Genomic DNA, 17135 nt, shown 5'->3' with positions numbered 1-17135 from the left:
TCCGGGTATGCTCAATGGGTTCCCACACTGTTAGTCAGCCTGAAAGTTGGGTAGCAAAGAGGTCACGGTGAAATTATCTGCTTGCACAAGGGGAGGGTGGAAACGCTGCAATCTGATAGCTGTGGGGCCAAAGAGTGGGGCATAGATAGAGGAAGGGTAGAAGAGAGAAAAGCAATGAGAAAAGACAAATGAGAGGGAGCAAAGAAAGTCAAGATGGGGAGATGCTTCTGTCGTGCACTGATGGGTTACACACTTTTCATAGAGCGGTGCCTATAAGGAGCTGCCTGTGAATATATTTTTAAGCATAGAAATACGTTGGTGCTGGGAAACAATTAGACATATTGTTAGGCGACGGGGCTTGATTTGTCACCTTTTGTTGAGAATGTTACAGCAAGGTGCCGGGCTGCACTGTCATGAAATGTCATCGCGAGGGGCTCTCATGAAGGCCTGGGACAAGACTAATATGATTATGCTTGACGGTCGCATGGGCAAAGTGTCTTTTTACAACACCGTCCGCCTCCTTTGCATTAAAGTGTGCTCATGGGCACTCTCACTTATCAGCGGTTGTCCCCCCACTCCCCTCCCCCACACACAATTGTGTACATAGATGCACACAGCAGTCCAGTGGTGTAATCATTAGTAGTCAATGTACAAGCATCAAGGCCCACACTAGAGTAAATACTGAGGTCAAGTAGCGAGGCACATATGAACCAAAGTTTAGACACACACACACACACACACACACACACACACACACGCACACACACACGCACACCCTGGCACCCTGTTTAAGAACTCTCTGGCAGTGTTACAGGCGGTGTGATAACATGAGGCCATCTTTCTGTGTGATGGCAAGAGGTGGCAGGGGTTAATCATCAACTCCTGCAAAGCTTACTATGCAAAAAAACATTGCAAGTTTTTTTTCTGAAAGGAATCACATGCTTCCTGCTACTATGGCCAGCCTCTGTGTACTCATTGAAAAACGTTGTTAACTCCATGCGGTAGGAAAACACAGATGGCCAGTTTGTTGCCATGACTAACAGTTGGTGTGACCGGGGTTAGGGTAATCACGGAGAGTCCACCCTTTGTCTCCTCAAACTTGCAGTGGTTTGGAGGAAATCTTGTCTGAACAATTAGGGGGTCGCTTGAAGTGTTGATGAATCCATGTGATTGACTGGAATTTTAAAATCAACCAAAGCAAGTTTGTCAGCTTGTCGGGCTCCGCATTCAGTCCTCCCTTCCATATGTATTTTAAAAAGGAACAGTATGTAATATTTAGTGGTATCCAGAGGTGTGTTGCAGATTTCAACCTACTAAATACGCCTCTGCTCACCCCTCCAGGAGCTAGACAGATAGTCTGTTCTGCAGCAATAGTTATGTTTACAACAGTAAAGGCACTGTGTAATGTATTGCTAGACACAGTGAATACAGCTCGATGAAATTCACTTAGTGCCTTTAGATGATGTTCCTGATATGACGGCGTTTGGTTCTCTGATATATCTGGGGTTTCCACAACACGTACAAAGCAGCAATAGTTACACTTTGCGCATGTAGGTTGTTGCCCAAAAGAAACAGTTTCAGAATCTGTTGGATTCAGTGCAGCACAGTCTGCAACTGTCAATGCTAATAATTGATATTGGGAATGACGTGTTACCCTTCAGGAAGATCTAATCTGTTGTGGAAAGATATTGTAAAGAAGCTGTGCAATTTCGTCACACTTAATCTATTTGGTAATTCAACAGGGAAGTGATTGAATCGGCTGTGTCCTTCCTGCAAGGTAGACCTCTGAATGACACACTGCCGGGTGTGTTCAGGCTCAGCTACACATGGAGAAGATGTGTTTCAGAACTTGATGAAGAAACCAGAAAGAATTACTGTTTTTTTTTTTTTTACTAAACCCAAAATGTATGTGACATAGTGATTTCTTATCTTTCAGTATGTTGCTAATGATTTTTCCATTACTACATGCAGTACATACTGTATTTGTAGCCTACTTATATCTCCGTCTGCTACCTTCCTGCTTTTTTCTTGCTTTGGGTTGCCTTCCCTGTGTTCTTTCTCTGCGCTCTGCTTTGATCCACCCCCACGCTCTACTCCTCAGTCAGAGCTACAGGCAAAGAAGCTGGGACATGAAACCAGTTTTGTTCTTTTCTTCAACAGTCTGTTGGGGTCAGAGGTTAGAGGCCCTCAGACAGTGCTCTTTGCTCTTTGCTGCCCCCTGGTGCTTTTTTTTATCATCTATAGGAGGACACGTCCCCCTGTGTGTGAATTTGTCGAGGGTGAAAGATTAGAGCTCTGCCAAGACTCCACCTGGAGAGAGAAATAATCTAGCCAAGCCTGATTAAACCCACACTTTTTCTCCTAATCGGGACGTTCAGGTGTATAGAAACAAGTCTTTAATTAAATTACACAATTTAAAACAGTGCTTTTTAAAATCCCTAAACTGGCCTAAAAAAAACAATATTCACTACGGACAGATTGGAAGCTCATTAAGCTGTTTTTTTTTTTAAAAGAGTAAACCATTTGAAAGAAATCTGAATTGGATAAGTGTCATTTATTGTGTTTTATTAAGGCTTGAACCCACAATAAGTGGATCAAATCCTTTTTCTCCGTGACCAGCTACATTTGTTACGCAGTCCATTTTATTTAGTGTACTTGGCGTGTGTGTGCTTGTGTGTGTGTGTGTGTGTGTGTGTGTGTGTGTGTGTGTGTTTAAGATAATAGCAGTCAGTCACATTATGTGTGACCTGGTACATCAAACAAACTGTGTCCTAGAGGACACACACATTATAGATCATAAAAAAGAGCATCTGTACAAACAGCATTTTGTATAAGGGCCACTGTTTGTGTCTGTTCTCTGGGAAATCGCCAAGTCTGCTTTGATAGATACTCCACTGACTTGTTGCTCATCCCTACACCCCCAGGTCTGTCTAAGTTCCATCAGGAGCCATCACCTCAGACGGTGCCTGCTGGGGGAGTGGCTCGCTTCGAGTGCCAGATTGAGGGAGTACCCACCCCTGTCATTACCTGGGAAAAGGACACGGTGGTTGTCCCCGAGGAGACGAGGTAAACTTTCGATGTGTTGTTGTCGAGCTGAATGCTATTATTGTATTTGCTCTTCTGACTTGTCATTTTTTACGTTTACAGTCTATGAACGATGTGATTACTTGTAACAGCTTGCGATTTCAACCCAGTTATTTGGAGTGCATATTGTTATATTTATTCTTTCGTTTGTCCAGTACTTTTTTCTTTTTTGTTCCTTCATGGATATCCTTTAATTGTCCATTACATCATGCCATAACATACTTAAAATGATTGACATGATAAGTCATATGGGAAACCACTCTTTTAGTTTAATTACTTTAAAAAAAAAAATAGATTTAACCACAGTTTTTGTGAGATACTTCATGTGCGAAACGCACACAGGCTAATGAATTCACTTCGCCTGTGTGCTAAGTGAATTCACTTTCTATGTTCCACACATGCCATACTGAATTTACTTTGGGTTTATCAAGTCTAGTTAGCTCTGTGGTATTGTATGTGTTACATTCAAACATTATGATACATACAATTATGTTTTTTCACTGCAATACTAAGCCTTGTATTTCCTACTGAAGGTCCAAACCTGTAGTCTTCATATATTATTTCCTTTTATCCTTCAATGCTACACAGGGATAAGTGGAAGCAAGGGTTGCATTGAGGAGTTACTTGTTGATTACATTTGATATACATTTATTTTTTTCAGTTTCCTTATACACCGCCTCATGCTGTTTGTACCCAGCTGTGAATTGAGTGTGAGGAGGCTGAGGGTTGCTTGTTGATTATTAAATATGCAACGCCTGTTTTTTGTGCTACAGACACTTTCTTCTTCTTCTTCTTCTTCTTCTTCTTCTTCTTCTTCTTCTTCTTCTTCTTCTTCTTCTTCTTCTTCTTCTTCTTCTTCTTTTTCTTTCTCTTGCTTGGTCTATGCTTAAACAGAGTATTAAAATAAGTTAACAACATGCTAACTGGTCTGATTGTTGTTATATAAATGTAAATGCAACGATTCATTGGTGTTTTGGAGACTTCCGTCAGCCTCACAGCAAATAGGATGACATTCTCTATCCACACCCGACTAGTCTACCAGTGAAGCGATAGCAGATGACTTTGTTGTCAGATAATACAAATAGCTAAAGGGTTGCGAAATATACTTTGGATGATGATTGATATATGGTTAATAAACAGTTCTGTTAATCTCAGTGTGAGTAAAGTCACAATGTACTTGGATATTAGCTATCGAGACTAAAAACAGTTTTGTACAAAGCAGGGAACATGTTTATTTCTTCTATGACGTTGAGGATTTCAACACATCTCGTCTGTGGGCTTAATGGGGATTGACTCACTTTTGCCAGCCTCTAGTCGTTCAAGGAGCTCTAGTTTTTGGTACTTTGGCTTTCTTTCTCAGCCACATGTTGACGGCTGAGCTGCTGGCTTTCAGCTAACGCTAAAAAACAACGTCAACAGTGCTCCCCAGTGGGGCCCGCTCACATGCGCTAACACGCAAACACGGCCAACACCAGAGAGAGAGAGACCGACTTCATTCTCTGATGGTTGCATAGAAAACCTTTAATGATTGCTTGAAAAAAGGCTACTGCTGGCAAAACCACGTCATCCAGACTATTTAAAAGTAAATAATCAAGAATTAGGCTACTATCAGAAGAAAAAAATAATAATTGTAGAATCACCTTGAGGATTTACAAAACTGTTCAACATGAACCGCCTGCGCTCTTGCAGATGGAGCAAATACTTTTTACGTACATCTGCTCCCACATCCTTGACAGATCTCTCTCCGTCAGCTCTCTTTCACAAATGGTCTCATTTACGGGTCCACTTAATGATATTGACATTTCAGTGTGACTCTACTGGCTCTGGCGCCTTCGAAATTTGTTTCCAGCTTTATGGCACAGGATATGTGCTAATGGCTGCTGTAGCCCTGCATGACCCGCAAACAGCTCGCCGCTTATGAGGTCTTATTGGTGGGATGTGGTTCTCCGACCTGCGGCGCCGTTAATGGCCTCTCACAAAGATGAGCCAAGGGATGGCTGCTCCACCACTATCTTTTTTTCCCTCTCTCTCTCTCTCTCTGTTCTCTCTGGCTCTAATGTGCCCTTTTCTCTCTCTCTTGGGCTCGCTGCCATCTTTTGCTCTTTTTCTTCACCATCATCCCTTTACATCTATGTCTGTCCCCATTTTTGTCTTCATTCGTGGCTCCCTATCTTTCTCTCATTATCTCTTTTTTTTTTTCTTCCAGATTTTCCCCATCCACTGCCTCTTTATGCTCCCTTGGCCTTTTTTAAAAAATTTTATCACCCCGCTCCACTCTGTTCCCCTTCCCTCTCTTCTCCACACACTACCACTGACCACATTTTGGTGGGATTAATAGGCTTTGATAAAGACGATACGAGGTCGCACAAGTGTTGTGCCCAGAACATTACCTCCATAAAAGAGAGGGAAACCTAGACATGTAGGATTCAAGATGAGTTTGTGAATATCAACAGCACAAATTTTTATTTTATTTTTTAATTTCTACCCCAAAAGATAATATAAAATACACAAATGTAATTATGTGTATATGCTGTTTCTTGTGGTACTCTGAGCTTGTTTGAAGCTTGAGTGGCTGTCTTTGTATAAAAACTGCTTCATCTTTTTACTCCTGTAATTAAATCACGTTTTGAGTTGCCTGACTTGTAATTGCAACCTTTCATTAGAGTGGATGCACACAATAGGCTCTCTCCGAAATAAAGATGGATGGAGTCCTGTGAGGACTCGTCGGGATGCCTGCAGAGTAGATTAGCTGTATTTTCCCTGCTGCAGGTTCACTGAGCCGTTTATACAGTTGTTTCTCTCTCTCTGTCATTTGCTTTCTGACTCTTTCTCCCTCTGCTCTGTCTCCGTGCAAAAACAGGTTCATCTCCCTTCTCAACGGGGTGCTCCAGATTCTGGAGGTCACCAAGCAGGATGAGGGTGCTTACCGCTGTGTTGCGTCCAACTCTGCCAGGAGAGACGTCTCTCATGAAGCCAGGCTCACTGTGAAGACAGGTAAGGGTCGTTGCCTTGCTTAAGAGTGTGTGAAAACACTCAGTGTCAGCGTGTTGACTGGGTCCTGCCAGCCATCCTCAAAAATCCAATATGCGTTTGAAGACCAGTTGCTTGAAATGTATGAAGTTTTTCTCCAGTGCTCACAAAATGTCACTCTCTCCCCATGTGTTGTGGGTAAATCTGTGTTTGTATTGTGTGCGTTATGTTTTAAGCTGCAATGCATAATATATATGTATATTATCTAAAAAAACTATTTGGATTGAACGAGCAAAACTGTTTTGCATAACCTATGAGCAGTTTGCATTATTTGGACTATGATAATAACAGGTTGCTATAATGTTTAAAGAAACCCCTCCAGACATGTTTTTAAGATAACTTAAATACTTTTCTTTGAATAATGATATGTTAGTGATTTCAAGTTTCCCCATCACACTTGTGTAAGTTGAACTTCAAAGCATTGTTGTCTTCCAAACGTGTTGTGTTTTTGCACACACACGCCACAAATTCAGATTCAAGGTGGCCGTGGAGAAACGTTCCCTCCTCAGCTGATAAATGTGAATACAACATTCTGTTGTCAAACTCTGTGCATACATCATTCTGCACAGTCAACAAAAGACATTCAAGTGAAGCAAAACACCCTGTTTGAGTGGACGATGCTCTATCGTGGAATGCATTACAATCGGAAAAGATGAATACATTTGTGGCTGTTGTGTTTCCTCTGAGTGTTCCAGTATTGTCGTAACCAGCTGTAGGAATACAGTAGGTGATGCTGCTCATAGAGATGCTTTCATTGAAAGGGGAATTGTGTTACTTTCTCTATCCATTCCCTTAAAAGATAACAAGAAAGAGGGGGATATAATGGGTGTATTGTAATGACAATATTGCATAGATAGACCACATAGTTACTCGACGTATACTATGATGTGGCTGGCTGACCTGGGAAAGTGATATAATAATAATATAGTTGATTATGTAATTGTTCCCATTAGAAAACACACATTGGCAACAGTTTTGCTGAAGCTGGACAGCAGGACAGAAGGTGAACTCCAGCTCAGACTTATACATTTTTCAATTCAATTCATTGAATACAATTAGGAAAAGGACAGAGCTAAATTGTTTGTCTGTAGAGATGAGCGACTCAGTTCATCTGGAGGCCACTCTCCTAATTGTTCCTTTAATTAGAACAAAACAAAGTGAAGCAGTTCAGTTATATAACTTCACTTTTTTTTTCTTTTTTTTTTAAAGATCTGATATTTTTCTTAACTTTACTCCTTGTGTTTAAAAGAACTGTCTCACTAATGCAACTGTCACTAATGCGCCCTTTGCCATTGTCCTTTATGAAATGTTATTGCGGTACATTTCCTATTAAAAGCATTTCTATTAGGCAAAGCACTTTGAGCTGCTGATGTTTTGTATTTAATGCAAGTGCTGTGCATTTACCTCCCATGTCCTTCAGACATAATTTGCTGCAACACATAAACATTCAAGAAAATAGAGTTGACAGACAGTATGCTTACGCTTTCAAATGAGCCTGTTGGCACCGTTTGTCTCTTCATGCACAATCCTCATTCCCTCTGGTTTGCAGAAGAATCAAAAAAGCTTTAATGTTTCACTTCTGTGACTAAATATGATCATAACACATACGTTGTGAGACTCCGATACAAACATGATTTCAATCGTGAGCAAGTGTTGTCAGGAAACCATTTCTATAGATATTCATGTAGGATGTAGGATTCACTTGTTTTGCATTGTTTCCCAATAATCTTAAAATATATCACTGATCATATTGTGTAAACCTTACAAAGCATCGACCTCATTTTACTCTGATCAAAAATGATTACACATCTTGATACCACAGAGAGAAACAAATCAAACCTTTAAAAAGTCACGTCGATCAATTCACAATAACATGGCAACAACCAAATGATGCATGTTGGTGTGGAATAACGCCCCACTCAATTTAATTCAAGGGTGTCAATTAAATTAAATGAGTTCTGCTCTTTACAACAAAAAAAGACAGACCTTTCAGTCTACAGCGTTTGACAAATTTGATATAAACTCCCTTCTCTCTTCAATGAGAGTCCCAGGGTGACTGCATCCTATAAGGAGCTGCATCAGTGCATTACGTGCTTTGAATAGAATTGTGAGGTGTGATTTCACCATTAGGCAGCCCACATTAAAGCCATGTTTTATTATCTGCCTCTGTAGCGAGATCAGTCAACTGTAATTGGCTGCTGTGTGGGAACCATTGTGTCTATTTGAGTCACAGCCTTTGTGTTCTTTAAAAGAAAAGAGAAAAAAAGAGAAAGCGGGCGGGGGACAGATGAGGCCAAAGGAAGTGAGTCAGAAATGGGGTTTGGACCTGGAAAGTTATTTACACCATATTTAGAGCCACCTACCAGTCACTTACTTTTGATTCTATTGTTGTTTTAGTCCCAAAATTATAACAGAGGGAAAGTATCCTTTTTTTAATGGTATCTTGCAAAACACATCTTCTGCTCTTCGGCTAGTCAAGAAGCGTTTTAGAAATGGGTTTGCCGGATGTTATGTTCCCTGATAAGTGCAGGGGATGAGTTGTTAACCAATCAGCAGTCTGACTTGAGCAGAAACCGAGGTGTAATATAACAACAATAGAGACTGTTACAGATGACACTGACGCTGCTATCGAGGCGCTAAAACGATTAAAAAATACTGAACAGCACTCTGCTTTTGATGTCTGGGCCATTTATTATTTACCTCAGTCGAAGAGATGCCGGGTTGAGACTCTGGCATAGACTCTATTTCTGTGGCATCTTTGTTGGAGTAAACTCTGACTGCCACCTCTTCACATTACATTGTGAATCTTCAACGTGATTTATGTTCGACATGAACACAAATCTTCAAAGACTATATAGGAGAACTAGAAAAATGTGCAAGAAGGTTCGACAGGGTGGCTGCTACTGCCGTAGGTAAGGTGTTGCAATATATGTACACCAACACTGCCAGTATAATGTGTTATTGAGGTTTTGAGGTATATTACATGTATACTTCAACATTAGAGCTTACGATTGGGAGTACATTTTCTACAAAACAATCTGCTTCCAGGGCAAAAACATGAGTCGAATCAGCAAAATATTATAATCAACAGAGAGGAAAGACTCAGCAAAACACGCTGATATGCTCGTTATCTTGCCTGACACAACGACGATGCTCAGAAGAAGTTTGTCCATCCTCGTCTCTTCTCTCTTGATGTTCAGCTAATGCAAAGTTCTGCAACAATCATGTGCGTCTCAAACTTCAATATCATGAATATCTCGTAATCTCTGACTGACCTTTAATATTTGGTTTGATAATTCAAACACGATGGTGTTTATTGACTGATCAGAGCGATTATGATTATTAATCAGCCTCACAGCCTTTTTCCATGCTTACGGTTCAATTGTTAACCCCACACACATAACAAGCATACCGGCGCGTTCGGCTGAGTCTTTCCTCTCTGTTGATTGTCATATTTTGGTTATTTTACCATGTTTTTGGATTGGTAGCCAGGTGTAACAGGTAATTTTGTAGAAAATCCACCGCCAGGCTTAAGCCCGCAGGACGGCAGTCAGTGTGCTGGCTGCACAACAGCCTTGCTGTGCACCGCCACACCGAATTACCCAGACATCTCTGAATCTGTCACTCAACGGCCGCTCATTTGCGCTCGCCCTGCCGAACAATTGCTTTTAAATTTGATACGACCCCCTTGATTAACAAATACATTTCACATCTGCAACGTGTCGTGTCCCGCTCGGCTCTGAAGACACTGGCACAGAGGATGTTGTCATGGCAACACGTCACCTGTCGACTTAAAATTACATCGCAATTTGGACACGCCGCACGTTGAATATTGATACACTTTGACTAAATTAGCAAAAGTGCGCTCTGTGTATCAGCAGGGGGGGTTGACGCTTCAGGGCTCTGCTGACTTGAGTATGTCGTCAGCGGCGGGCCTTCTTCACCTCCCTGCAGCACGTCTGCAGGGCAACGGATGGCCGCGATTAACGAACGCAGCAGCAATACTAGGAACCGAGCGATAGGGCTGTTCCGAAAGGTAAAGTGGAGATACTAACGGTGCAATCGAAGTTCTCTTCACTTTCCTGCAGCACGATGCACTGAATGGGCACGAAATGGGCGAGATCTATACTTCGAATGCAAAGGCAAAGACTAAACTCACAGACACGCTTCCTCCAAGAGGGAGTATGTTTACCCACCCTGGCACACATACAGAACATGCGGGCCGTCCTGGCATCTCTCCAGCTCCGACGTTTTATTCATAGCTTGGCACCGTAGCGTGAGCCACTGCAGACGGCACGCGAGTCCGGAGTACGTACGGAGGCGTTTATACTATTCACTGTGCGCTGCATTCATCTCCGAAACGGCACGAGGCGTGCAACAAAATGTACTGTGAAGAATCGAAAAGACAACGTGTGAAGCTCACAGACTGTCTCTGTAACTGGTGAAAGCCATAAACTAACCTCCACGAGGGATTGCAGTTATCTGTAAACTCCTATCTCATATTCATGGACGATTGCATTGCCTTTGTACAAGCCCTGTATAGAAAGAAGTTAATGATTATAGCATTATCAGGAAAGACAGGTTGAAAATCCTGTAAGCTATTTGATTTGGCTGGAAAAATAGTCATATCATACTTAAATGAAGATTTTGAAGACAACCTGTTTCTAGAGCATCCCTCGACATGTAAATAGTGTTTCATCAGTGAACTATTTGTCACCTGTCACATCAAGTTACAAAAATTCAGAGGTGCACGACCTCATGCCGGGATCACGTCACGCCTAGCGCCAGCTTCCCTACGGCGGGAATAAACTAAGCAATATAGTTCAGACCCTGACGAGTAAGGGAAACCAATTGCATACAGTCACACACTGCAGGTGCCAAACAGGGGATTAGGCCACCTGGAGAGAGAGCAGGTAGAAGACATAACACGCGACAGCACGACAAGTAAAACTGGAATATGAACAGTTTATTTGACTGTTTTTTTCACACCTCCAACGACAAGGAGGCTATAGTTTCAAGGCTTTTTTCTCTTAGTGCTTTTCTTGCTGTTGTAGAACCCAAGAAAGAAACTACTACAGGCTCTATTGCGGGCCATTACCAGTGACATATGTCAGATCTAATGTCATCTCTTCACTCGCTTCCACTTCACTATCCCATGAATAAAATACCTCAACATCAATTGCCAAGCGTTGACAGCTTGATGCTGAGGTACTCAAGTCCATGTTCTTAACAAGTGCCCCAGCTGCTTTAGATCTCTAGTTTTTAGAGATAGATGGATGGATGGATGGATGGATGGATGGATGGATGGATGGATGGATGGATGGATGGATAGATAGATAGATAGATAGATAGATAGATAGATAGATAGATAGATAGATAGATAGATAGATAGATAGATAGATAGATAGCTTTAATAATCCCGAGTAGGGAAACTCATTTGTCACCATAGACAACAACATACTCATAAAGACAACAACAGACAAGGTTCACAGTTCGCAACAGACAAAAAACACATTACAAGAACAAAACACCAGAACATGCCATATGAAACAAGACAACAAGATACATAACCAACATAAAAAGATACTGCTGCCAGGACAAAAGACCTTCTTAGTCGCTCAGTGGAACACTTTGGCATCCTAAACCGCTCACTGAATAAACTTCTGAGTTTGTTAAAAACAAAGTGTAGCGGATGGCTTTCAGAAGAAACAATATTTTTTAACTTGGCCCTTGATCTCTTTTCTCAAGTGACCACAAACGGCCAGACCTTTCTCTGGAGGGCCTTATGTGCCGCTATGGAGAATGAATGGAAGTGAGGCTCTCTAACGCCAGCTGTACGTTGGGGACTAATACAAAAATAATGGTTTGAGATGCCTTCAACCCATAAAATATATGTCTTGAATGTCATCTTTAGTTGCTAAAAATCAGAGATGTGCCTCAATTCCATCTTTGCGGCCATTATCAACTAACCCCTCTGTGCGTTATCATGCGTCTCTTGACACTTTGAACCGTCACCTCCTTTCTCTATCACACCATCTCCTCTCAGTCAGCCAATTGGTGCATTTATTCTTAGTAATGTACAGATATGCTCAGCTACCTGTAAGTAAAATGTGTTATAAAGGCTTCAGGCCCCAGCAAATGATTTCACATCAAAACCTCTCGGAGCAAGATTTCCTATTCAGGTCATATTCACCATCCACTAAGAATTTGTCTCAATCAAAAACAAATTAGCCAAGCTACAGGCTGTTTTAACAATGAAGTGACTTGCTGTGGTAGTTGTAGTAGAAACTAGCCGCTGATCTAAAGGGCACACCTGCAAATTGCTAACAGAAATCAGTATTCAGGTTATTACTTGCAATTCTCTTTCTAGGTCAGGAAGTCATTTGTTCCTTCGGTGGCTTAGTCAGCCTTTGTGTCCAAAATTAGGGTTTTCTCATCTTTTTAGCAGCTGAGATTAAGGTGCAAATATTTCCGCGTTTCATCTTGTTTTTTGGTAAATATAAAGGTGGAAACGATTTCATATTGGCAGTTTACAGCAAACACGTGTCACGGTAATCGGTCAAAGATGGGACGTTACCAAAGCCAGATAATCAGACTGAATGGCCATTTTGTTTCACATCATTGGTGAGGAATGAAGTATTAATTGCTGAGAAAAAAAAGAGGATGTAAGCCACTGGACCAGGCTGATACCATCTCTCATACAGCCGCAACTTTCCAGCCTTTACCCCAAAATCAATCAAATATTTCACTGTCCACAATACCAAAGTATACACTTCTTTTTTTCTTTACAGGCTCTACCGAAGCCCTGAATGGAGTTGCCATTGTTTCACCCCCTCAAAATGCAACAGTCGTGCTCGGCCGTCCCGCTGTGATGGAGTGTATGGCACAAGGCCAGCCGAAGCCACTGGTGTCCTGGAGCAGACAAGGTAACGCTCGCAAATGCTCTTTTCTTTTCATGGTTCTCATCCTGTGTGTGTGTGTGTGTGTGTTTTTGTTTTTTTTGGTACTGCATCTGTGCACTTACATTCATTATTCGAGTCAGACTTTATTTCTGTCCCTTACACTCAAAGAGCAAATAAAGTCAGGATCAGCTTTGTGTACCTCTGGCTGTAAAGTTGTTGTTTTACTGATGAGAGCTGTCGCCTCTCATCTAGTCTCTGTTGTTCTATTGTGCATTGAGTCATGCTTTACATAAGATGATTTGTCACGTTAATTAATTCACTCGGTAGCTTTCTCCCTCTCTCTCTCTCTCACACACACACACACACACACACACACACACACACACACACACGGTAATAAAGTAATGTGGAAGTATTAAAATCCCTTTGGGCTGTCATTTATCAACATCTAGTGCTGCATCTAAAATTCGTCCCACATTAGCATTTAACATTTCACTCTTCAGTTATACATTTCACTCTTTATTATATACATCGTTTTAGTTGTCAAAAACTGCAGTACAATATGCAGGTGGTCTCGTGCAATGTAATGTGTAAGCTTTTTTTTCATGTGGTATAGTACAATAATTCACCTGGGAGGGGAACATTCTATGTAAAGCATCTGACAACTGCACAAAATGGCGGACAAACTAAATAGTGATCTATATGGCGAATCGTGATGGACCAACACAGACACCTCAGGCAACCCAGACTAAAAAGTCACAGAGCCATCTGTTGGTCAACCTGTGGGATTACAGGTCAAATCCTCTGCTGCGTCTCTTTTGTGCTGTTTCTCAGGCAACTGAAAGCCTGAGAAATGATCTTCACTTTCCTCAAGGCTGATCCTTTTCTTCTGTATGATTGGAAACTCTCCTTTTGTTCTTTGTTGCTTTCCTCTTTGATCAGATGGAAAGCCCATTTCGACAGATGTGGTCGTCCTCGCAACAAACCTGGTGATTAGGGACACAAGGCGTCACCATGCCGGCGTCTATGTCTGCCGGGCCAACAAGCCCAAAACCAGAGAATTTATCAATGCTGCTGCTGAGCTGCATGTGTCTGGTAGGAAACATGCTTTGTCTTGTATATATTGACAAATAAGACATTTCTGAGTGCTGCTTCATTGAGAAAATGTGCCATCGTTTTTGTTGGATGTCCAATCAGTGCTCATGGTAAATTTAGTCCACAGAAGGATTAAAAAAACACAATGTGTGTTATATTGACTGCAGGAGCGGCGCCTGCTGTGCCTGATGCATTGAGTTTAAGCTGCAAGTTTTCTGCTTTGGCTAAATAAATAAAATAAACTCATGAATATTCTTATTAAATACAACGCTCTGACTACAAGTTTCTCTCCTAAAAAGATTAAGCTTAACAGAAATGTTAAGTCAATGTGAAACACACTTTTTTTAAAGAAAAAAATAAACATGTCTTGGTTACTAGTCTTACCGCCGTTCCAACAATCAGTAGCTCTGATTGGTCAAAAATAAATCCCCAATTCTGAGAGTAAGAGGTAAAAAACATGCCGCCTCTCTGCCCTGGTGGTTCCTGGTTGTCTTTTCCAGTTTGTCTTTGATCCTGAACAAGGTCTCCAGCACACTTATTCCCCAGTTATGAGGAAAAATGTCATGCATGGTCACACACATTTCTCAGTCTTAGGGTTATTAATCGCCAATAGTATCAAAAACTCCCAACCCTGACATTCTTAATAGCAGGTAATAGCATACCCCCGTACTTAATATGGCTGAAAATCAGAGAGTGAGCCAAAACACTGTAAAATACACAATGTAATTATCCTTATCTGTAACATCCTCTGCACACACATATTTAGGAATGCCTTTTTCATCAGTGGAAACACAACACAAGTCCAGAGAAGCGAGTTTTTGAATAGCATTGTGCCCGACACAATATCTGTGTGCTGTTCCTTTCATTTTATACATAGTGCACGTAATCCGTGTCCTCTGTAAATCCCCCTGGATGTGTTTCCTGCTTCCAACAGCCCCTCCAGTGATCCTCCAGCCCCCTGAGACAGTGTCCCTCTCCAGGGGAAACACAGCCAGGTTTGTATGCAACAGCTCGGGAGAGCCTCCTCCAGTCTTGCACTGGCTGAAGGACGGTCAGCCCATCAAGTCATTTCGACGAGTGAAGACTCAAAGCCCCGGAGTCCTGCTCATCAACCAGCTGGCACTGGAGGATGAGGGCTACTACCAGTGCATAGCCGACAACGGGCTGGGCACGGCCTGCGCCACTGCCAAGCTGACGGTGATTGTGAGGGAAGGCCTGCCGAGCCCTCCTCACCACCTGTCTGCCACGCCCTCCAGCACAACGGCCCTGCTCATCTGGGAGAAACCGGAGTACAACTCGGACCAAATCATCGGCTACTCTGTGCACTGCCAACGCGCCGCAGGTGTGTCTCTATTCGTGTGTGTGTGTCTCTATTCGTGTGTGTGTGTGTAAGCTTGTCCACATTTTCTGAAAATGTTATTTTATTTGAACGTTTTCATGCATTTCAGGCTCGGACAACGAGGAGTACCAGTTCGCGATGAACAACGACACCACGGAATATCATGTCAAAGAGCTTCTCCCGCATACTGCATACACATTCTTTGTGGTGGCTTACTCTCCCATGGGGGCCAGTCGCCCATCCCTGCCTGTTACTGTAGAGATGCTGGAGGATGGTGCGTAATCAAACTCATAAACTCACACTGGTAGAATCTGGACGCTTCACAGAGTCTCACAGAGGAAAAATCATATCGCGCCAACCTTGTAATTCCTCTGGATTCTTGCGAGTTTATGACTCGTCGGTTTCAGCCGTTCAATAAGTGTCTTAGTTGTTATTTGAACAGTAGTAGCAGCAGCTCACTGGAGACTCATCAGAGCATTTTTGCTTTTCAAGAAGTGTCACGAGACTAAACGAGAAGTGTCACAAGAGGGTGGAGCTCAGTTTAACCGGAAGCTGAATCAGACATTTTTGGATGAGGAAAAAGGGCACTTTCAAAGTTGTATGACTGGTCTAACAATAGAGACCAGTCACAAATGTCATTGTGAAATCAGCAGTCTTACGGGCATCCAGTAACTGTGCAGATCTATAGAATATGCCTTGAATGTGAGTTATCCAACAGTTCAGTATGTCCTTCTATTCCCTCCTTCAGTGCCAAGTGCACCTCCTCAGCTGTCTATAGTCAGCACCTCCTCCACAGACATCAGGCTGATGTGGCATCCATTGTCCTCGCAGCACAGTCGAGGGGCTGTTACCTGCTACCGCATTGAGTATAGCACTCTGGATCAGGGTGAGTAACCCCTGCAGGACATCAAGTTGACCTGCCAGTGAAAGCACAATTTAGTGACTCACAGAGTATAAGTCAGGCGATTTACCCAGTTATTGATAGAACAGGAAACATATCGGCAGCCTACTTTACTAATGTTGTATGGTTCTGTTCTGTTTCTGATAATAGTTCAGATTACGAATGCAGATGCGCAGAAACCGCAGAAGCGATTTCAAAACAGACAACATGTTTGAAGTGTGTTATGTGTTCCCACAGTGGACACGGTGTTCTCCGTGGAAGTAAGGGGTAATGAGACTCAGTTCACTCTGAGAGAGCTGCAGCCCAACCAGGAGTATCGGCTGAGGATAGCAGCCGGGACAGGCATTGGCTTTGGGGTTCCCTCTGAGTGGGCCCAGCACCAAACATTAGCCAACCACAGCATGGGTAAGGAAGACACCAGAACCGGTTTCTCTTCGCATTTGTTCATTCCTGAAATTCCTGTTTTGTTTTACGCAGAGTTCCCACTGGTTTTGTAGTATACGTTATGGAATGACATATCATTTAGGGAGTTTTAATCTCAACACTTTTTTGAGATTATAATTTTCTGACCATTTACAAGATTTATATATAATGAAGTTACTAGAAAGTACTATTATGTTGAAATCACATTATAAAGAGACAAAATCTACATTTGCTTAATGAGCGTCAGTAGAGTTTCTCAACCTGAAGTTATTGTCAAAAGCTTCCTATACATGTGAAATGTGACATATCGGCTATTAGCAGTATTGGTGGATTTTCCAAAAGCAACAGGTCCAAATAAAGT

General features: G+C 42.1%; 1 protein-coding gene across 3 annotated transcripts in view; it reads left to right on the top strand.

Moving 5' to 3' along the window:
- The window catches only part of igdcc4 (immunoglobulin superfamily, DCC subclass, member 4), a 48203-nt gene that overhangs the window by 22413 nt on the left and 8655 nt on the right, over positions 1-17135 (top strand). For all 3 annotated transcript variants that reach the window (XM_068601052.1, XM_068600973.1, XM_068600889.1), the window contains exons 3-10: positions 2925-3066; positions 5945-6078; positions 12906-13040; positions 13959-14111; positions 15046-15453; positions 15560-15724; positions 16199-16336; positions 16589-16756. In XM_068601052.1, the coding sequence (XP_068457153.1) occupies positions 2925-3066; positions 5945-6078; positions 12906-13040; positions 13959-14111; positions 15046-15453; positions 15560-15724; positions 16199-16336; positions 16589-16756 (1443 nt within the window). The remainder of the gene's footprint in view (positions 1-2924; positions 3067-5944; positions 6079-12905; positions 13041-13958; positions 14112-15045; positions 15454-15559; positions 15725-16198; positions 16337-16588; positions 16757-17135) is intronic.

This window comes from Clinocottus analis, unplaced genomic scaffold (assembly GCF_023055335.1).
Source record: "Clinocottus analis isolate CAN_PGR_092001 unplaced genomic scaffold, fCliAna1.0.p SCAF_1, whole genome shotgun sequence".
Classification (NCBI taxonomy): Eukaryota; Metazoa; Chordata; class Actinopteri; order Perciformes; family Cottidae; genus Clinocottus; species Clinocottus analis.
This window is presented reverse-complemented; position numbering and strand designations above follow the sequence as displayed.